The following is a 21,699-nucleotide window of genomic DNA, read 5'->3' on the forward strand; positions in this document are numbered from 1 at the left end:
CAAGCAAATGTCACCAACCTTTTTTTATTGATACAGGAAAGAATTGAGGTTAAGACATGCTGTTCCTTCAGATGTTCATACAAAAGTTTTATTGAATTAGTATTTAAGTTTTTCAAATGTCTAACATTTACTGGACTACTGCCCCATGTGTTAGTGAGTGTCTATTCAAGTGATTACGAGAAGAATAACTTTTTGGACATATGGGGCATTTATATGGCTTCAGTCCTGTGTGGATGTACATGTGCTTTTTAAGAGAGGAATTGGCAGAAAAACCTTTCCTGCAGTGGACACAAGTGAAAGGCTTTTCACCACTGTGTACGAGTGCGTGTCTACAAAACTGGCTGGAATTGACACAGCGTAAGTCGCACACCTCACACCTGTATGGCCTCTCCCCTGTGTGTATGCGCCTTGTGCTTGCTCTGCCCGTGGAACTGCAGGCCAACTTTGGTAGTAAAGCTTTTGCCACACTGGCCACAACGGTAGGGCCTATACTCTGGATGTGTCTTCAAGTGGACCCTCATTGCAATGTCCTCAGAGAACGTCTCACCGCAGAACCGACACCGGCCTGGATCTGTCTTGTCTGGGGCACCGGCAGGGATGGATTTTGACTTTGATTTGCCACGGATTCTCCTCGGCTGTAAACAGGATGGCCGTGAGGTGTCCCCCTTGTCGGCACTGGCCTGCTGATGATTCGTGAGACTGTTCAGCCGTTTGAACTCCCTGCCGCAGTGAGCGCACTTGAATGGTGGCCTATCCGCCATGTGAATTCTTCTGTGTCTGCGCCACTTTTCCCGGGACCCAAGTCTCAGCCCACAGGTGACACACTTATACTGCACACAAGCGTCTTTCAGCTTGTTGATGTCGACCCTCAAGGCGTCTTGGCCTTGCTGGACAGCATTAAGGCAGGTGACCTTTTTTACCGACCCTGTAAAGAGCATCAAAACAATGTCATACCGCAAATTAACAACATCCTATAGAAGTGATAAAAACTATCAAAAACTGTCACAGCATCCTACTGTACCTTTCACAGGATTATTTGTATTGCTGCTGGAGGATACGTCTGAGAGCACCAAGACAATTCTGCACAGAACAACACCAAACTCATAATGAACCTACCACACACAACATTACCTTCTCTGTGTCTCAATATTCAAACAAAAGATTACATTAGTACTTACTCCTGTTGTAACAATGCTGGATTAACTTCATGTTTAGAAGGAGCCACAGTCAGCTTCTCCTCAGTGTACTGGTCAACTTGAACAAGTGACAGAACTTCTGAAGGCACTACAGTCTGTAACACAGCCCCTCCATGGAATGAGGAACCCTGCTCTTGACCATAAGTGAGGCCAGGAAGCTTGGTGGTCACCTTCAAAGGTGCTCCATCATTGTCTTCATCCATTACACTCTCCATATCCAGGTCAAATTCTGTGCTCTCCTCATCATATACATCACCCTGTTTTTTGTTAATGGAGGTTCCAGCCTGTTTTGGGACATCTCTGACTCTGTGCACATTTGATGTCATGTTAATGTCTCTGTAGCTCTGGCCGTGTAACTTCTGGTTCACATTTTGGGGCCCTTGAGAGGTAGGGCTTTGCAAATCCAGGCTGGGCATCATTTGCAAGTTAGTCAGATTGTGGCCCTCCCCAGGGGCACATTGGAATGACAGGGAAGATATGATTCGGTCCTCTACTATAGATGGTAGATCTGTAGATGGTGACCAGAAAAAGTAACTTAAAAATAAACACACACACACACACACACACACACACACACACACACACAAATGGGCTGCACTGACAAGGCACCACTTGCACTATGCATTGTAGAGAAGACCTTGGGTGCTTTCAAGGTTATACGTTTGGAACAATGTGTAATTGCTAAAGTATTCCCATCAACAATGGCAATAATGAAAATACTGTTTTAAAAAGCAATATGATAAAATCAGATGAGACCTATTTCCATCCAGATTTCATGATATGTTTGGCCTATTTAAGGGCCTAATCAATACAACATCTTGAAAAGTACAGAAAAGTCACAATACAAAATACTATTTTGTAATTGAAACACTTGAAGCGAAAACTATCATTAACTTGTTCAGAAAATTGAAATAGTCTGGCGAGGTGGGGCCACATGTTGGCACATTCCCGGGATGGACCTGCTGCGTCTTCATCCATTGTTTCGTCCATGGTTTCGTCTTTTATCTAAATCTGACCATGGAGTTGACTTTGGCGGAAAGCTATAGGTGATTGCTGATAGGCTGTCCCAATCAGTGGCGCCTGCACAATCCAATCACGTTTGAGAGGGAAACAACAAATTGAGGGTTTCCGAGATTTTTCTTTTTTCCTTTTTTTTTAGAAGAAGTAACGGGTACTCACGGTTATGGATAGAAATGTAGTGGAGTAAAGAGTACAATATTTGCCTCTCAAATGTACTTGAGTAAAGTCATGAGTACTCCCCAAAAATGATACTCGAGTAAAGTACAGATCCCTCAAAATTGTACTCAAGTACTGTACTCAAGTAAATGTACTCCGTTACTGTCCGGCTCTGTTTAAACAAAGTCCTTTTAGGCAAGTCCCTCCACTCGGCGGCCATTTAACAACGCTTTTTGGGCACTCGTCGGGCATCCATTTCGGCAGAAATGTGCATGCGCAAGGCTTCACGACACCAATCTTGCTCCAGCGGCGAGATCACAACACATGATTGGCACGATGTCTTCACAACACACCATATGATTGGCTCAATGTATTCACATCACACCACATGATTGGCTCAATGTATTCACATGTCGACGTTTTGCCGAGGAAGGGGTGGGATATGTGTAGACAACGGCCATATTGGCGTGACAAACTAGTAGGCTAGTGACAAATGGTCAGAAAGGGCTTTAGTTTTTGAGATACCCCTACCGGAGGTAGAACTAAACCCAACAATGTTTTTCCTCATCTCTAAGGTCTCCCATATATGAAATGGATTCTTGGCTAAAAATATTTTACTGCTAAGATTGTTAAATTAACAGATATTGTTATAAAAAAGGACTAAAAAATAGCCTGTCCGTATTGGAGTTAAGGCATATAAATTAGTGCAGATCAATCACACAAGCTCTGAGAGCTTTGAAACTTGGCATGTTTATAGCCAGGAAGTTTCTTTACCTACTACTTGACAAATTCATTGTTACTGCAAGGTAAGTGCTGATCTATATCTACACTTAAAGGGACACCAGGCAACGTTTTCGTGTTAATTAATCATCTTCGTAAGTCGGTAAATGGTTAAATGACTCATTACGGGGCGAATGAAGGCTCTCTCGCCCGCCCCTACTGCCTGTAGGAAGAATATCCCACTTGCAAGTTCGGTGTATCCTACCCGCCGACCGAAGCAGGATCAGTTTACAGCACAGAGGCAGGCTAACGAAACGCTAGAGATTGTTGCAAACGTGTGTATAATGGCAGAGCCGGCGAAGAAGCAGCGAAAACCCTTGACGGAAGATGCAAAGAAAAAGAAAAGAGCTTCAGACCGAGCGAGGGGGGAGTTTCGTAGAGAAAAAGCATCAGGCTTGCCGGTGTCCCTTTAATAATGATACATTTCATATGAAACACAGATCCAATTGAATCAGGTTAACATTGGAATAAAAACACCTTTATTAAAATATTTACATTCACTTGAATTTTGTTCAGACCAGCAGTGGACAGTAGAGCCTACACTGCTTACTTCACCCCTAAGTAGCTAAACAGTTAGTTGTAGAAACTACTTTCCCTAGCTAAGAAAGTACTTAGCTCTCTGACTAATGTTGCATGTGTAATTCAACTTGATTTGCATTTCAATGAAATATCTGAAATGTATATCATTTTTCCTTTTCACTAGTCTCTTGAATTATGGAGAATGTCTTACTTACATTGGTATTGATATTGGATCCAAAGCTTTGTATCATTTGTGGAATACATTTTGAAAAGGGCAAGAAAAAAGATCCCTATGTCCAAAACCCCACAGTAGAAGGCCTCCAACGCATACTTACCCTTGCTCAGCAGAAAGAGAGATGGTGATATCCATAAAACTCTGGCTCCATATACAGATGATAAAGTTTCATATCATGTATCATGTAGAGCGAACTACTGCAGTAAGACAAAAATCAGTGAGCAGCAGCAAGTTGCAAATGTTGAGAGTGAGAGCACATCTGCACCAAGAAGGCTGAGTAGGGTTGATACAACATCATTTCAAATACGGAGAGATTGTTTCATTTGTGGGAAGGCCAGCTCTAAACCAGAACCTCTGACAGCAATTTCAACTGGAACAGGCACAAGTACAAGAGACAAGGTCCTTCGGGCAGCTTCTGAAAGGCTTGATGAAGATAAAAAGGGAGATCCAAGGTCTAACAAGAGCGAAGGAGCAGGACCGGAGCACTCAATGCTTAAAGTGATTTTTATTAGTGCAAACTGACTAACGTTTCGACGCCCATGCGTCTTCTTCAGAGTCAAAACCAAAGATGATGAAGATGTACAACTTTGAATTCTTTCATGCCCAAATCTCTTTGCATACGATACCAAATACCATAAAATGCCTTGCACTACATATCTAAATGAAATATAACAGAAGCTATAGAAAAGAATAAAAAAGCAGACCAATGTCTATAACAAAGCCTTTATTAAACTCACTGAAGACATTGATAAAACAGTATTGTCCAAAGGTATTGAAGTGAGGACTCTCATCTCGTTCACTGATACTGTAGCTATGAGAACATACTAAAGACCATTGCTGAGCAAGAAGGTGTGTCAACACAAGAAATATATATCAAGGACAGTGGTGTCTACATCCCAACTGTTCTCACTTGAGACGCTGAACATGGAATTGTTGAATTGTTTTACCAAAATGAAGACACCCTGGATGTCCCTCACCTTAAACATGTTTGATATGAATGGAGATAAACTTTACAGGTACATTTTGTCCATTCTTTTGTCCATTCTTCACATTCAGGGTGTCTTTATTTTGGTCAAAGTTGCTAATGGCTGCATCAAAAATTCCATGTTCAGCAACTCCAGTGAGGCCAGTTGGGATGTAGACACCACTCTCTGTCCTTGATATCTGGTCTGCTGCAACAGATGTGACAAGTGCCTGACTTCTGTATAGGAAACACAGTACCCCATTGCACTGAGCTCATTGATGACTGTCTTACTACCAAACTCATGATGTATCAAAACGGGAAGTCCCAGTCAGATTGGCGTATGGATGTGACAGCTCTGTTCAATGAGATCATGACAAATTGCGATAACACACAGATTCTCCTTTGAAGCTGGGTCATCATTAACCTGACTCTCGCTAGATGAATTTCGTTCCGCCTAGCTCCACTCATCCATCTGGGATCGATCCATTGGAGTGGTGCTTCAGAAGGCTGTGCCTTATTAAAAAATCCTTGCATAAGATTGGATAAGCCACTTGTCCGTCATCTATTGACGTGCTACTTCAACCACTCACATCGAAACCAAGCCGTGACGCTAAGAACAGTCTCACAGTCGCTTCTATGCTAGGGCACATCTATGAAACTCCCGCCCTGCGTCCTGATTGGCTCTACCATACAATCTCGTGCTGAAATCACTCTCAACGGAATAAATCCCGGATGGATGTGAGTGGAGCTAGGCGGAATGAAATTCATCTGCGAGAGTCAGGTTAGGTCATCATCACATGTTTGGTAATCTCTGTGGGCATGTTAATCAACACACCAGTTCACAAAGTCATACAGGATGTTGGGTACATATTTGCTGCATTGGAAACATAATAGACAGTTACTGCTGACATATTACTCACTGTCATACTCTACCTGATCCATGCTCTTCCTCAATACTGTATGTCTGCAGCCCTGTGTAATATTTGGATTTTATGTCTGTGAGTTTAGCAGCTTCCCTCAGTGCACAATATGGTCATACTATCTGAGCAGATCAGATCTGACTGTCTTGGACGTGGAACAAATGCAAGCCTGTCTTTGTGCTGTATCAGCTTTTCCTTTAGTTTCCAGGATCTATATTTCTTGTGTTGAACTATGGACACACCTTCTTGTTCAGCAATGGTCTTTAGTATGTTAGCTATCAGTCGAAGAATTGAGTCCTCACTTTCATATCTTTGGACAATACTGTTTTATCAATGTCTTCAGTGAGCTTAATAAAGGCTTTGTTATAGACATTGGTCTGCTTTTTTTATTCTTTTCTATGGCTGCTGTTATATTTCGTTTAGATATGTACTGTAGTGTGCAAGGCACATTTTATGGTATTTGGCATCATATGCAAAGAGATCTGGGCATGAAAGAATTTGAAGATGTACATCTTCATCAAGCCTTTCAGAAGCTGCCCGAAGGACCTCGTCTCTGGTACTGGGGACAGCCATGGCCTACTGGTTAGGGGTTCGAGCATGTAACCGAAGAGTTACCGGTTCGATCCCCAACCCAGAAGGAAAAAAAGGAAAAAAGGCGGGGGAAGTGATTGAGCACTGCTCTCCCATGCCCACATCCACGGTGCCCTTGAGCGAGGCACCTAACCCCTCACTGCTCCCCGAGCGCTGCTGTAGTAAAGCAGCTCACTGCTTTGGATTAGTGTGTGCTTTACCTCATTGTGTTCACTGTGTGCTCTGTGTGTTCACTAATTCACAGATGGGATAAATGAGACCAAATTCCTTGCATACGCAAGTATACTTGGCCTATAATTTACATTGCGCCTGTACCAGTCGAAATGGCTGTCAGAGGTTCTGATCTAGAGCTGGCCTTCCCACAAATAAAACAATCTCTCCGTATTTGAAATGATGTTGTATCAACCCTACTCAGCCTTGTTGGTGCAGATGTGCTCTCACTCTCAACATTTGCAACTTGCTGCTGCTCACTGATATTTGTCTTACTGCAGTAGTTCACTCTACATGATATGAAACTTTGATTTTGGAGGAAATATCATCTGTATATGGAGCCAGAGTTTTATGGACATCACCATCTCACTCTCTGCTGAGCAAGGGTAGGTATGCGTTGGAGGACTTCTACTGTGGGGTTTTGGACATAGGGATCTTTTTTCTTAAGCAGTGTAGGCTCTACTGTCTACTGCTGGTCTGGACAGACAAAAGCTAACAATATTATTTTCCATTATTCAGTAATGACATGACCAAAACAAAATTCAAGTGAATATAAATATTTTAATAAAGGTGTTCCATCCCAATGTTAACTTGATTCAATTGGATCTGTGTTTCATATGAATTGTTTAATACTGGGACATATGAAATGTATCATTATTAAATGTAAATATAGAGCAGCACTTACCTTATGTAACTTACCTTGCAGTAACAATGAATTTGTCAACATTCTTCTCACCACTGATAATGTGATTCGGACTTGAGACTGTATTTTGCCAGTGTTCCGTTTTCTTTCATTTTGGACACCTCATACATAGTGACAGAACACCCTAATTCGTCATACTATATTTACATATTTGGTATTGTTGTATTCAGTACAACCCCACCTTTCCAACAAGCCATCATATGTGTTTCTATGATAATCCCTGGCAAAGCAGCCACAAAGTAAATGAAAACATTCTGCATAGATATTCATTTTTTGCATGTCCGCTTATTTTAGGTGTATGTTTACATGTCTCTACTCATTCCATACATCAAGATATTCACATCCAGTCTTTTCTAGTAGGTAAAGAAACTTCCTGACTATAAACATGCCAAGTTTCAAAGGTCTCAGAGCTTGTGTGATTGATCTGCACTAATTTATATGCCTTAATTCCAATACGGACAGGCTATATTTTAGTCCTTTTTTGGTTTTGGGGTGTATAACAATATCTGTTAATTTAAACAATCTTAGCAGTAAAATATTTTTAGCCAAGAATCCATTTCATATATGGGAGACCTTAGAGATGAGGAAAAACATTGTTGGATTTAGTTTTACCTCCGGTAGGGGTATCTAAAAAAATTGGGGCCATTGTCACTAGCCTATATCCCCATGCATTTCTATGGAGTATTTTTTGAGTGATGTGGCTGTCTCCACATTAGAAAGTCTCTGGCTAAGCTCTTCTGAATGTCGCCCATAGACCACGGGGAGGCAGCAATGTGCCCTTGCAGACAGAGCTGTGCTTGAGCCAGAGCCACGCGCAAAGTATTCTGGTACATGGATGTCATGACGGCAAGTTCAAAACAGAAAACGTCAATTCTAGTCGACCACGGCCACCGTGCTTCTATCAGTGCATTTCTAGAAACCCTGTTTGTTTCGGATGCGCCAAATAGTGTTTTTACAGAACAGCACCACCGTGGGTTTCCACTGAAAGACATTTGCACCACAATAGTAGGTAGTGTCTGGTTCAGGAAGGTTTTGAGAAAAAATGCTGGCTGAAAAAGTTAGCTGTAATGTTAGCTTGTAATGTTATGTCAGCTTGGCTTTTAGCTTGCCTTCTAACGTTATCTTAAATCGTTACATTGATGATAATAAAGTATTTACTCTATGTCCCCCGTATCATCTGTTGGTTTATTTGTTAGATGGTTACAGTACGTTAACATTGCAGGTATAAATGTGTAGTTGTAGTTGTCACGTCTGTTAGGGTAGCCAAGTAACGCGTAACTCACGTGTTAGAAACCTAGCGTTAGCAGACATTAACGGATGCTAACTGTTAGTGCTGGCAGGGTATGTAACCAAAAAGGAGAGCTTGATAAGTACATTTTCCAGATCATCTGTTAAACTGCCAGTTGGTCTTATGATTTAGCATTGTCTAACATTGGCAATTTGGCCTTATGGTAACATTATAAGACAGCGATGAGCAGTGGGAACAAAGCCATAGAACTTCAGATGCAAATGCGTCAGAATACTGAAGATCTCCAAAACTTCATGAGAGAACTTAACAGCTGGGAAGCTGACATAAAGAAGAAGGACGTACAACTCCGTACAGGGAACGAGGGAGAGAGCTCAGTATGACTGGATTTTTTGTTTGTTTTTTAAATAGCCATTATCCATTAGCGTTTTATCTAAAGACACGCGTTGTTGTATCTATTTTTGTTTTTGGCAGAAAAATATACCACCAGTGAGAAACAAAGATTTCAAAAAGAAGAAGCGTAAAACAAAAAGCAAACTGTCAGACAAGGATGCTCACAACGAAGACAAGAAATCAAGTCGGATCAAGTCATATGACTATCAGGCCTGGGAGAAATTTGATGTGGTAATATGTTAATATGACCATAAAAATAAGTGTAATGTCATCTGCCCCTTTTTCTGACAATGTTCTCTTTATGCGGTTAGTCATGTTTGAGACTTACTCCAGTTCTTGCTATTTTTGACAGGACAAAGCTCTGGATTCGGTAGACAAGGAAGAGAGTCAAGAGGAGTCTAACGAGTCGGATTCTGAGGACGGTGCTGTTAAGGTTGATCAAGAGGCAGCTCTGGCTGAGAAGGAAAAAGTTTGTGACCTCAAAAAGTTTTGTGTTTGTCAATGTTTGAATTTCTTTTTGGTAAAAATATTTTTGGGGATTCATGATATTTTGGGAAGTACAGTTTATCTATGCACCTGACACCATGTGTTTGTGTAGTAGTACAGTATATATAATTTGCGAGGTTAAAACTCTTATGTTGCTCTCCAGGGAAACCAGCTTTTTAAGCAAGGAAAGTATGATGACGCTCTGGAGTGCTATACCAGAGGCATGGATGCTGATCCACATAACCCCATCCTCCCTACCAACAGGGCTGCTTGCTTCCTCAGACTCAAAAAGTATGGAATCTACTTTATGCTTGGTTGATGTATGATACTATACCTATTTATCATAGTGAAACATAAAATAATATGCTTAATTATTTTCGCAGATATGCTGTTGCTGAGTCAGACTGCAATTTGTCTATTGCTCTGGACAGTAAATACGTCAAAGCTTATGCTCGAAGAGGAGCTGCACGTTTTGCCTTGGGGAATTATCACTCTGCCTTAGAAGGTGCATGGACATTAAGTCTGATCAATAGATAAACTGATAAAAGAACCAGCCTCTTGGATGGTGTTAGAGGATAAAGTGTGTCCGTTTTTTAACACTTCTGTAAAGCTTTTACGTACTTTTGGTACTTTTGCCAGTTTCCAGTTATGTATGCTATTGCACTAAAATTGATTTATTTGTTGACTGTTACAAGATTACGAGACTGTTCTCAAGCTGGAACCTGGCAACCTGGAGGCTCAGAATGAGCTGAAAAAAGTCAAAGAGGTACAACTTTGCACTGCACTGTGAATATGAAAGGAATGAATATGTGCTGTGTGCTAAGCATGAGCTAATCTCTTACCACGTCTAAGGCCTTGGCTAAAGTGGGACCCTCAGACAAAGGAGAGCAAGGAAAAGTGAGAGAGACTGTGATCGACCCTGCCCTGCAGAAAAAGCTTGAGGAGCAACAAAAAAGACAGGAGGCAGTATTGCACAAGGACCGGGTAGGCCTTTTCCACCACGTGTACAATTCACAAAGGAGAAATGCCCTAATTTATGAAGTCTGGCATCTTGTATGACTATGAAAGATGACAACAGCCTGTTCTAACGGTGTGACTTCTTCAGGGCAATGCTTACTTCAAAGAGGGGAAATATGAAGCTGCCGTAGAATGCTACACACAGGGCATGGAGGTAGATACCACCAACGTTCTCCTTCCAGCCAACCGGGCGATGGCTTACCTGAAACTGGAGAGGTACGAAACCCTTTGAAACTGCCAGTTGTTGTTCAATGGCTGTAGAGGCAATTGCCTCAACTTGTAGAGGTAATTACCTCTACACACCTTCCTGTAGGATACTTATGGAAAAGTGACTAGAAATTTAAGTCCGTGTTTCCCATACATTGACTTATTTTTGGGGGCCCACCACAATATCAACATTGACCACCACACAATGATTTTCCAGGTTGTACTAAATTGTGCTTAAATCTGGTTAGCATCATAACCACACTGTGCTAATTTGTTAAAAACTGTATTCAAGTTAATTCTGCAAACCAACCACCACAAATGGAATTCAATTCTGTGGGAAACACTGTTTGAGCAGATGTTTATTACTCTTATTATTTTCAGTTGTCTTGTTATAGTTTAATGTCATTCAGTATGGATTGATTGAATCCTGACTTCATGCTTTCTTGACCTTTTCTTTTTCCAGATATGCAGAAGCAGAGGATGACTGTAGTATAGCCATAGCTTTGGATGGTACCTACTCTAAAGCCCTTGCCAGACGGGGAACAGCTAGAGCTGCTCTGGGAAAGCTGCAAGAAGCCAAAGCAGGTGTATAGATGGCACAAAAGCTGGCATAAAATCTTATCTCTCCACAAGTCTTTCAAATAGCTATCATTTTTCTTAACATCCTGGTTCCATAGTACATAATCACTGATATTAACTTGGAGCATCCTCCAACCTGTTGAAATAAATATGTGTTGTCTTCATGCAGTCAGACATGGTCATGGATGTCTGTGATGTTTAAGGTGCATTTATGTTTTGCTTCAGTAAAGTAGCAGATTATTTACTCAGAGAAATGTTTTGTCTTGTATAGACTTTGAAAAAGTGCTGAAGTTGGAGCCTGGAAACAAGCTAGCTGTAAATGAACTCAACAAGATTAAAATGGTAAATTCACAAATGACTTACTAGTATAACCCCACTGACATTACTTTTATTTTGACATTTAGAATCACATGTCCTGTAAATAAATGTTTATTTAAATAATAAATGTTTATTTTCGAGCCATACTCAGAACAGTTAGTCATAAGTCATAATTTCCTCTCATTTTGCCAAGGACATTAATGCGGGCCGAACGTCAGAGAAAGTCGGAGAGCACAGTCATAGAAGAGTAATCCAGCCAATAAGCAAGCCACCTCACTTGCGCTCAACTGTAAGTCACATTTCCACTCTCTAATGCTTCTTTAAAAGTTTGAGTGTTTTTTGAGTGCCCTTCACGACATCGTTATGTTCTGTTTCTACCTATGTTTTTACAGAAGCCACTAAGAAGGGTGGAAATTGAGGAGATCAAAGGAGATATTGCCCCTTCAGACAAGTCCCTTAGCACGGCAGGTGGATCTGTCTCCCTTGAAACCCGGGTCCCATCACCACTGGCAGTTCAGGCTGAGAGTAAGGCTAAAGGTGAAGGGTCATCACTAGGATCATCCCCCTCTGCCAAAATACAGAAGATCGAGGAGCTGCCGGACCCAGTCTCACAATCTCCAGCCAAGTAAGATTCTGTTACAATCAAACAATTGGGATTAACCATTAGGTTATCCCTAGCTATTTATGTGTCCATTGTGTTATGTAAGGTTCTGTGATCTGTAAAGACTGTGAGTCCAGTGTTTCCCATACATTGACTTATTTGTGGCGGCCCATCACAATATCAACATTGACCACCACACAATGATTTTCCAGGTTGTACTGAATTGTGCTTAAATCTGGTTAGCATCATAACCACGCGGTGCTAATTTGTTTAAAACTGTTGCATTCAAGTTAATTCTGCAAACCAACCACCACAAATGGAATTCAATTCTGGGGGAAACACTGGAGTCACAAATCCATTCAAATTCAGCAGAGGGGTTTCACACATAGGAGTGAAATAAACACCTTTGCCACAATTTCTCATCTTTTGTGGTACTCCGGTGAACCAGAGTGTTTGCTGGGTTGTCGAGTGGTTTGCTTTGCTTATCACCACCTTTTTTTACTTTCTCAAGAGTTTGTCAAGGATTTCAAGTGAGGAGAACAAACATTGCCAACAGAAACCTTCATTGAAAGGTTCACCCATGTCCCATCAGCCATTAGGTAGCCTACCATAAAATCTGTTTCAGGCCTTCAATGGTGTCTACTGTGACTGAGGATTTAATATGTTTAATAACAAATAAAGTTCCATAAATGTAAATAGTCTAATATGTTCATGTGCATAAACATCTGTACAGTAATTTCCTGTGTATTAGCCGCATTGTGTATAAGCCGCAGGACCGTGTTTTATACAAGTCAAAAGAAACAAAACCATATTAATACCATATTAACTGCCCCCGTGTATTAACCTCATAGCTGAAGAAATTTAGCAAAATCAATGTATAAGCCGCGGCTAATAGTTGGGAAATTATGATATACAAGGCAACAGTGTCATTGTCGTAAATAGGACAGACAGACAGACAGAGCAGCTCAGGCCAGTTTAAGGTCACTTGCAGTTCAATTCAGTGAGCTAAGCAGCCATACATCACAAACAACCTGAGAGAGGTGGAGTTGTGGACTCCATTGAATAACCAGTGTGTGCAATACGTTCAATGCTTTGTACGTGGAAGGGTGGGTATTTTAACAGATTATGTATTGTGCCACCATGTGCTTTTGAAGGTAACACCTCACCTGTGCTATGTCAGGGGAGAAATCACCACCCTACAGATTTATTTTAAGAAATGTCAACACAGCCTTTTGAACACTTGCTCAACTGGCCACTGAAACCTGCTACTAAAGACACTATGAAACTCAGGAAAAGGGATTTGCTCACCTCGTAATGTAGGAACTTGCACGCTGATACTTGCACTGTCCTAAATGTTCATGTTGAAAGGACATATAACGCTATGACGTAAATTGATGATTGATCAATAAACTTGGATGGATGCTAAATAGATCATTAATATTCTCTTTAAAACCATGTTTCACTGTTTCACTCTGCGTCAGGGGACCTGAGGGTGACCGTTCAAAAGCCTCAGGGAGTAAGTGGGTAGAGAGGCTCCCAGACGCCTCAGAGCAGGCCACCTCCTCAAGCCACCAGGAGTCTGATGTCCCACCAAGCCCGCCAGGCAACAGTTTCCAGTTAGAAGCCGACTTGAGGAAGATCGGGGAAAGGCCTGAAATGATTTACAGATATTTAAAGGTGTGTGCTGCTGCTGCTGCTAACACCTTATCTGCTTATGCAAGAGAGCAAATGTACTTTTCTCTGGGCTTTATGTTGAACAAACACAATATTTAATCACTGATCTGCCTTTGTTGGCTAATCGCCTGCTTTACTGATGAGTGCAGTAACTGATTTTAATCATCAAAATATTTTTGTCCTGTGAACTGCTCATTGCAATACAAATATGTTCAAATTGTCATTAGGATAGCCTCACATTGGGCAAAACATTTCTACAAACAGGAGAACGCGAAGCATTGTTTTCACGTTTATCTCTCACGTTTCGTTTTAGCAAATTCAACCAGAGGCTTACACCAGAATTTTTCAGAACTCCCTAGAACCTGAAATTTTGAATCAGATTTTGAGGATTCTCCAGAATTACTACATCAAGTAAGTATGACTCTGCAATTGGTGTGTGAGTCTGACTTATTTTCTGCCGCCTGAAATGCTTCACAGCAGGTATGCTTTATAGATACAGTAACTGCTGAACTGTCCTCCTCTGTTCAGGAATGAAAAGCCTACACTCATCCTGGACATCCTCAAGAACCTGGCTAGCGTGAGGCGATTCGACATGGCAGTCATGTTCATGTCATCTGCAGAGAAGAAAGGTATAAACTATCAGATATCTGTCTTGAGCAAGGAAAAGGTCATGGATGTATGTTTGTCTTGGATCAATATTCTGGCTCTGCCCAAATGTGGCTATTGCCTGATTCAAACACACATCACGGTGTTAGCGTTCCAAGTTGTTGATAATTTTGTACGCTTTGACACAAAATGAAGACAGGAGCCAGTGATCCAAAAGAACAATACAATTGTATTATCTTTGCAAAGAGAGAGAATGAGACAAAACAATGGTTCGAACCCAAACTCTGACATGTTCTGCAGGCAAGCTTCTTTTATGTCATACAATCAGGGTGTGACAGTTAACATATGGCCTAAAACATGACATAGCTTGACCCTCAGGTCAGACAACGCATTCCGAAATTGTGACATGAGCTTCGCTCCGTTCCTCTGTGGTTGATTTTAAACTTTCACTTGGGCGACTCAGCATATCTGGATATTATGCATGTCTGGATTTTAGCAAAAGAGGAACTATAAACAGAACACAAGGTTCATGTTCGCAGACTAAGACACAATAATATACAAAACATAAGATTTATAACTAAACATAAGAGTCAAAATGACAGAACAGAAGATTCATATATGTGAACCAAAACAGCAGATACATGTGAACCAAAACAGTACATGTGAATTAAAACAGCATCATAGGGAAGCATGTGAACTAAAACAGCATCATAAGGATGCATATGAACTAAACTGAAAAACATATCACTTATAGGTGTAATAACTTTTCTTAATTATCATTATAAGCTAGCAGATATATAAAGAGTTTATATTTCTCCAACACAAGTGCATTGTGCCGTTGCCAAATGGCTTTCCTTTCATTGAGAGTACACTGGAACCTGCTTCCTGTTTCCAGTTTAGTTTGCCACCAACAAGCAGCTCACTGCATGCTGTACTTGTGATGTCTCTGTTGTACGATGCAGAAAAGCTTTTTGGTTTTGTGGGATATTTTATATCTCTGCTATACTGTTTATTTACTGTATTACTGTATATTTTAGGGATCCAGGAGCTCTTTGAGACTATACAGCAAGCTGGGCTTAAGGATGCGTCCGTCCAGGCCCTGCAGAAGAAGTATGGAGTATGACATCTGTGCTGAGAGGAGAACCAAGGCAGCAATCTAGAGCTGCCGGTGAATGAATATATCCTACCAGGTGGAGCTGAACTATGTTTCTGGGATATTACATTGTGGAATATAGCCCTGGAATTGACACTGACATTGTACAGACCCAGTAGGGCCAAAGGAGAAGGTGAATGAATGTCATATGTCACAAGTGTGATTGTGCTTTACAATGAATTAAATAGGTGAAGAAAGATGAGCTCTTGTGACTCGTTTTATCTGTGTAAAATGATGATAAGGTAATGTTGAGGTAATGTTGAGGTAATGCCATATTTGTCCAGGCTGCTCCATCCATATTATATTGATCAATTCTTTACATCACTTGTTTTACGGATTTATTTGTGTGTGTGTGTGTGTGTGTGTGTGTGTGTGTGTGTGTGTGTGTGTGTGTGTGTGTGTGTGTGTGTGTGTGTGTGTGTGAGTGAGTGAGTGAGAGATGCACAAGGATTTCTTTAAAAAGCAGATTTTCATTTGAAAAATGCTACGTCATGTTGTCATAGCATGTTTTTGTTTATACAGTATGACTTGCGTTTTAGTTTAGAATTACAAATACCGGTAATGTTTAATTGTTTAGATATCCTTTATACAAAAGTACTTCATCTGATGTCAACCTACAGTAGAGGAAGCATTTTCACAATGAATCACAGCCGCACCAGTCAGGATCTGTTTGGAGGGGAAACATTATGGTAAAGCAAATTTTGCAAAATTATCCTAAGTTGCACCAACTAGTACTACTAGGCAGTAACATCTACATACAAACATGACTGTCATCTATGTCTGGTCACAGGTATTAGTAATATTTACTGCAACAGCAATACTTTAATCATTTGGTAATATAGGTAGCAATTTGCTTTATTATGGAGCTATATGTTGTCCATTATAGCCAGCTGTCTTACCTGTAACATCAAGTGTTTCATTTGCTCCTGCAAGCTTCCCAGTGACAATATTCTGTGCTATGCATATCAGGGTTTCAGTGGCCACATATTTACTGATGGTAAGATCCACTTCACTGTCATGCAGTGTTCTCCCATAGACCTCCCATTTGTGGAAACATGGTGGGGCGCAGACAGCTGAACACTCAAAAGTGACCTTCACCCCTACTTGTCCTGAGTTTGGTCCAGAGATATAGTGACATTCTTTGGGCCATCTGCAAGAAATAAAAATGTACAGGGAATAATGTAGCAAAAAAATCAGTTCAGTGTTCGTCTCAACATTTGTATAGTTTTGTATAATTCATATAATTGGATTGATTGGCACACAGGCAAGTACACCTTCATCAGCTACTGTACACTGGCTGAGCTGATAGAGAAGCTGGCATTTTCAGCTATAATATATACATCACTTGTTTTCACCATTTAAGTACCACACATAGTCACATGCTGGGTAGTATTTAGCTGTGCAGTAAAATGTGAAATGTGTCAGAAGTCCTTGGGAAGGAAGAGTGTATTTTGTCCCACTGATCTGTCACCAGATTCACTTAACTCAGGAGTCCATGGCCCATATGTGCATGCCCTGTGACTGTGACACTTTAGACATTTCAATCCCATAATCCATGAAGTGACTACTTAAGTTTTATATTGTAAAAAATGCAGGATGTCAGCCCCACATAAATGTTACTCTCTGAGTAACTGGACTGTCCAGGCTTGAGGATGGGGTAAAGGACACCATGTATGTTGGACTAATAAAAATACCCCATGATGCCCCATTTCTGCAGCTAACTCCAAAAACATCCACATCACCCTGCGTTTTACATGTCTGGCTTATGGCATGGCAATTAACGGGATCGTACAGAGTTATAATTCATGAAATACGCATTGTAAAGTAAAGAGTAAAACGTTTAGGTTACCTCCCTGGAGAGAAGGTTTATATTATATAGATAGGCTACTGCATATTTTTGCAAAATAAAGCACACGAGAGGGCAAACCCAGAGAGGAGGACACAGGCTGCAAATACATCATCCTAATTATACTCACAGACAACCCTCAGCTCCTTCTGCATGATCTTTGGCAATACACAGATATACACCAGAATCAGAGTCACGGAGTGGATCAAATGAAAGGGTAACATTATTATCAGCAAGATGGACTGTCCCCTGTGGACAATGCCTCTTGGTCCACTGAATATAAGCATTTTGTTGTGCCCCAACCAGTGGCGATTCTAGACATTTTTAAGGGTGGTAGTGAGGCACTGATTAAATCAAGGGTGGCATGAGGCAAAACATCCAGATAAACAGAAACAGGCTCAAGATGTGAAATTAGCACAAATACATTAGGGAAACCAGATGCAAGCACCCTCATAAATTGAAGGACAAAAAACCACAAATACCTTACTCTCACATAAAATTTCTTTGTACTTGAATAAAATATAATACAAACATATTAACCCTTAGAACCCGATTGACGCAAAGTGCGTCAAAAATACACCTTTTCTTCTCTCTTACATTGCTCCGGAACTGTTCATCACAGCAAGATGAAACCGTTATTGCATGACAGAGCAGAAGTGGGACTTTCCAAAGAGACTACGCACTTCTCTGTATGATCAAGTATGAAAATTAAAAAAAAAATCATGAAATTAAATCAAATTGCATCATATTTACAGTCTATACTTCTCTGTGTTCACCTGCGCACCCATTACTCTCGTTTGAATTACTCGCGAACCCGTGATCGCATCTATATAGCAAGCATATCAGATGAAAGAGGGGACACAGGGCTATCCATTGGTACCAAGTACATCCTCCTGGGTTATAAAACAGACTAAGTGACAGCAAAATAATAACTTCATATAGCTGGATTTACCCCACGTTTTTATCTGTTCTTGTGGCAAAGCATGTTTATAATCCAACGCTATCTGGTGTTTCTCTATGGCAAAGCATGTTCATAATCCGGTTTTGAGATCCTAGCAAATTCCTGCATGGCATCCAATTCAAGGCTCACATTGCATCCCAATTTGTTCAACAAAGAAACACCTTTTTTGCTTTTAGGCTACTTTGTTCATGGCAATGCAGTAAAAAGTTGAGAATCATTATGAGTGCATACACCATAGGCACGCAGGCTAACACGCAACCTCGGGTCAAGTCAGGTCAGATCAGTTCGTGTCACAGATATGGAGCGCAGAAAGGTCATCACTAAATAAAAAATGACATTAATTTCCGTAAATCACACTCCACATATTTCTGTAAATTGCTCAGCCCCAGAGTATCCCTCCAACATGGCAATTATATTGCCCGATTCAGGACAGTCTGCCCTACACACACATGAAATGCATGTAGAGCTATGAGCTTGCTGTGGTGAGATGCATGTCGAAATATAATATTTTTTATAATACACTTTTAATATTTTAATTCTTTAAAAATCAAAATAAAATCAATGCTAGTACTAATACATGAAATGATATTTGGATAGCATAGACTCTGCTGAAAAAAACAATATATAATATGTGTGTGTGGCACTTACAATGACCAGAATAAATCCTTATGAATAAAGGTAGTGAAAATGCCCTAAAAACAGTTTAGGGTTCAAAGTTGTCTGTCACTGGCCTATGCTGTGCTAAAACAAATTCCATCATGGGGACATTAAAATATAATCCATTTTATTCGATTCTATTAAATGAAGATATACAAATATGCTCCCCCACAATAACTTATATGGCCATCTATTTAGCTGTTAAAATATTTTGACCTGCTTTTTTGTCTATTTGTTTATTTTCTTTAAAGTTCTCAAGAAACTTGAGATTGGTATGAAGGAGTGTGTTGTGTATGTGAGCAATTTGATCTTTCTGAATCTCAATATTATGATCACAACAAATCTGGGCAAATTATTAATTTTAATGTGGGGTAACTTGTTGCAGGGCAACCACACATAAACAGTTCCATGTCTTCGGATTGGATGATTAATGATCCGTTTCTTGAGAACTGATCTCAAGAGTTCTCAAGAAACTTTAGGTTGGTATGAAGGAGTGTATTGTGGCCCTTAATATATGGCCCTTTGTTTACAGATATTTTGAAAGTTGACAACTCCACAGAGCATTAAAACATACTTAACTTTTTGTTTGAAGAAAGGAAGTGAAATATTATAAATGGAAAGAAAACAGACTGACCTACAACACCCAGGTTTCATGTGTGCTTAAGAACTAACCATTTCGTAACTCCCTCGACCTCTCAGTTCATGTGCTGCTGAAGGAGACTGTCACTTTCCATCACTCCACTCTACAGAATACATTCCGTATTCTATTTCCTATTAGTTCCTGATTTGCCATAAATGAAGTGAAAACATGCATCCACTTGGTTTAGTTCCCGAATTGAAATTATGGGCAAAGTGCAAAGTCTAACATCCGACTAAAGCCGACTAATACATTGCAGAGACTCCATTCTCTGTATTGTAGCGTCAAAATGAGTTTAAAGCCTCTGTTTCTGTTTTCTCTGCAAAATCTATTTGTGGAATCATTTCAGTCTTTGTCTCAAAGTCTCTGTTAGGGTGATTGTTTTGGTGACCCGGGAATCGTTGACCAAAACGTGACGTGGCAAAAAAAGTGGCGGTCATAATAAGTATATCTGAGATCTTTTTACCTTTTCAACAATGCCTGGAAGTAGGCATTAGCCTACAGGCCAAGTCAGCACAAAGACACTCCTGAGTCAAGAGTTCCTAGCGAGTGACGTATGTGTGAGCTTTAGTCATTGTTTGTTGAGGCATTGATTACAGTAATGGTAGAAAATGATGGGTGGGCCTCAGTCATTAATCAGATCTGGGTTACACATGGGTTAACCATGGCTTTTCTCATATTGACAACCGAATTTAAACAAGATAGTGTTACAGTAATATCCCCACTTCTCTTTTCACACTGCAGGTTGGTATCTTGGGGTATCTTGGCCTCCACACGCACATAGGGACTGATATGAGCGCTGTCCACTCCGCTCTTGACATTCGATTACATTAGATTCCATTGTTTTCTAATAATGCTGAGCTCACAGATTTTACAACCCCCAACACCACCAGCAAACGCCGCCGCTGCCGCAATTCAGTACTATTTGTGTTGGTACCACAGCTAGTGCTCAATAAAATCCATTGTTTATGAAATGCATATCAGTTAAACATTTCGCCCCTGGTGTACGTTAACCTGACATTAGCCAGATGAATTTCGTTCCGCTTAGCTCCGCCTAGCTTCACTCACATCCATCTGGGACCTCTTCCATTGGGAGTGATTTCTGCACCCGATTTTATGGTTCAGCCAATCAGGACGCAGGGCGGGAGTTTCATAGATGTGACATAGCGTAGAAGCGACTGTGAGTCTGTTATTAGCGTCACAGGTTGGCTTCGATGTGAGTGGTTGAAGTAGCACGTCAATAGATGACGGACAAGTGGCTTATTCAATCATATGCAAGCATTTTTTGATTAGGCCCAGCCTTCTGAAGCAACACTTCAATGGATCGGTTCCAGATGGATGAGTGGAGCTAGGCGGAGCGAAATTCATCTGGCTAGGGTCAGGTTAGGTGTACGTGGCCAATTGACAGTTTTGGTGCACTTATGGCAATGAACAAAGCCTTTTCACAAGTTGGTTTTGTATGCTGCCATGCCAGCGCCAATGGCTTCTCTTCCCAGACTTAGGACTGGGTGTAGTAGGAGCATGTCTTAAAGGTGCTATATGAAAGAATTTTTGTTTAAGACATTAAATAAACAACAGACCCTTTCAACAATAAAAACAAAAACAATGCTTGAACGTTCTATTTGGGCCCCAATCTACTTCCTCTGCATTAAGATAACATATGGAATGTTAAAAAGGAAGTCTTGTGGGGCCAACTATGATGCTGATAATGGAACTCTCTTGAAAGGGTCCATACTCTTTTGATCCCGTGAGGGAAATTTGGTCTCTGCATTTATCCCAATCTGTGAATTAGTGAAACACACTCAGCACACAGTGAACACACAGTGAGGTGAAGCACACACTAATCCCGACACAGTGAGCTCCCTGCTACAGCGGCGCTCGGGGAGCAGTGAGGGGTTAGGTGCCTTGCTCAAGGGCATTTCAGCTGTTCCTAGTTGGGGTTCGAACCGGCAACCCTCCGGTTACAAAAAGGGTAGAAACGGTCCTAGTTCACTAGCTGACATCTACAGTGCAACAGTGCAAAC

At 40.8% G+C, this 21,699-nt stretch overlaps 2 protein-coding genes across 4 annotated transcripts; one reads left to right on the plus strand and one right to left on the minus strand.

The window, feature by feature from the left end:
- Positions 1 to 5: 5 nt before the first annotated feature.
- Positions 6 to 1,699, minus strand: LOC121697350 (zinc finger protein 879-like). Its single transcript, XM_042078842.1, has 3 exons — positions 1,179 to 1,699; positions 1,022 to 1,080; positions 6 to 925 (listed from the first exon to the last, which is right to left on the minus strand). The coding sequence occupies exons 1-3, from the start codon at positions 1,613 to 1,615 to the stop codon at positions 372 to 374; spliced, it is 1,050 nt and encodes a 349-aa protein (XP_041934776.1). The 5' UTR covers positions 1,616 to 1,699; the 3' UTR covers positions 6 to 371.
- A 6,430-nt stretch (positions 1,700 to 8,129) lies between these two features.
- rpap3 (RNA polymerase II associated protein 3) lies at positions 8,130 to 15,898 on the plus strand. Of its 3 annotated transcripts, none has more exons than XM_042079120.1 (17): positions 8,130 to 8,303; positions 8,759 to 8,917; positions 9,015 to 9,164; positions 9,286 to 9,402; positions 9,583 to 9,710; positions 9,803 to 9,924; positions 10,115 to 10,185; positions 10,272 to 10,403; positions 10,525 to 10,652; positions 11,107 to 11,228; positions 11,494 to 11,564; positions 11,734 to 11,829; positions 11,933 to 12,165; positions 13,623 to 13,818; positions 14,129 to 14,226; positions 14,344 to 14,444; positions 15,459 to 15,898. In XM_042079120.1, the coding sequence occupies exons 2-17, from the start codon at positions 8,765 to 8,767 to the stop codon at positions 15,542 to 15,544; spliced, it is 2,004 nt and encodes a 667-aa protein (XP_041935054.1). In that variant the 5' UTR covers positions 8,130 to 8,303; positions 8,759 to 8,764; the 3' UTR covers positions 15,545 to 15,898. The 3 variants fall into 3 exon arrangements, with proteins under 3 accessions (XP_041935054.1, XP_041935053.1, XP_041935056.1); XM_042079119.1 differs by having other exon boundaries at positions 8,130 to 8,299; XM_042079122.1 differs by having other exon boundaries at positions 8,130 to 8,299; positions 8,763 to 8,917.
- Positions 15,899 to 21,699: the final 5,801 nt, after the last annotated feature.

The sequence above is a fragment of the Alosa sapidissima genome, chromosome 22 (assembly GCF_018492685.1).
Source record: "Alosa sapidissima isolate fAloSap1 chromosome 22, fAloSap1.pri, whole genome shotgun sequence".
NCBI classification, from domain to species: domain Eukaryota; kingdom Metazoa; phylum Chordata; class Actinopteri; order Clupeiformes; family Clupeidae; genus Alosa; species Alosa sapidissima.

What these genes read in the sequence shown, in the direction of transcription:
- LOC121697350 (XM_042078842.1), bottom strand. Translation starts at nt 1,615, where the DNA reads ATGATGCCCAGCCTGGATTTGCAAAGCCCTACCTCTCAAGGGCCCCAA. An exon ending in CCAGCATTGTTACAACAGGA is followed by an intron (nt 1,081 to 1,178) that starts GTAAGTACTAAT and finishes TGTTCTGTGCAG; the next exon opens with AATTGTCTTGGTGCTCTCAG. An exon ending in TACAAATAATCCTGTGAAAG is followed by an intron (nt 926 to 1,021) that starts GTACAGTAGGAT and finishes TGCTCTTTACAG; the next exon opens with GGTCGGTAAAAAAGGTCACC.
- rpap3 (XM_042079119.1), top strand. Translation starts at nt 8,135, where the DNA reads ATGACGGCAAGTTCAAAACAGAAAACGTCAATTCTAGTCGACCACGGC. An exon ending in TTATCACTCTGCCTTAGAAG is followed by an intron (nt 9,925 to 10,114) that starts GTGCATGGACAT and finishes GACTGTTACAAG; the next exon opens with ATTACGAGACTGTTCTCAAG. An exon ending in CACCTCACTTGCGCTCAACT is followed by an intron (nt 11,830 to 11,932) that starts GTAAGTCACATT and finishes ATGTTTTTACAG; the next exon opens with AAGCCACTAAGAAGGGTGGA.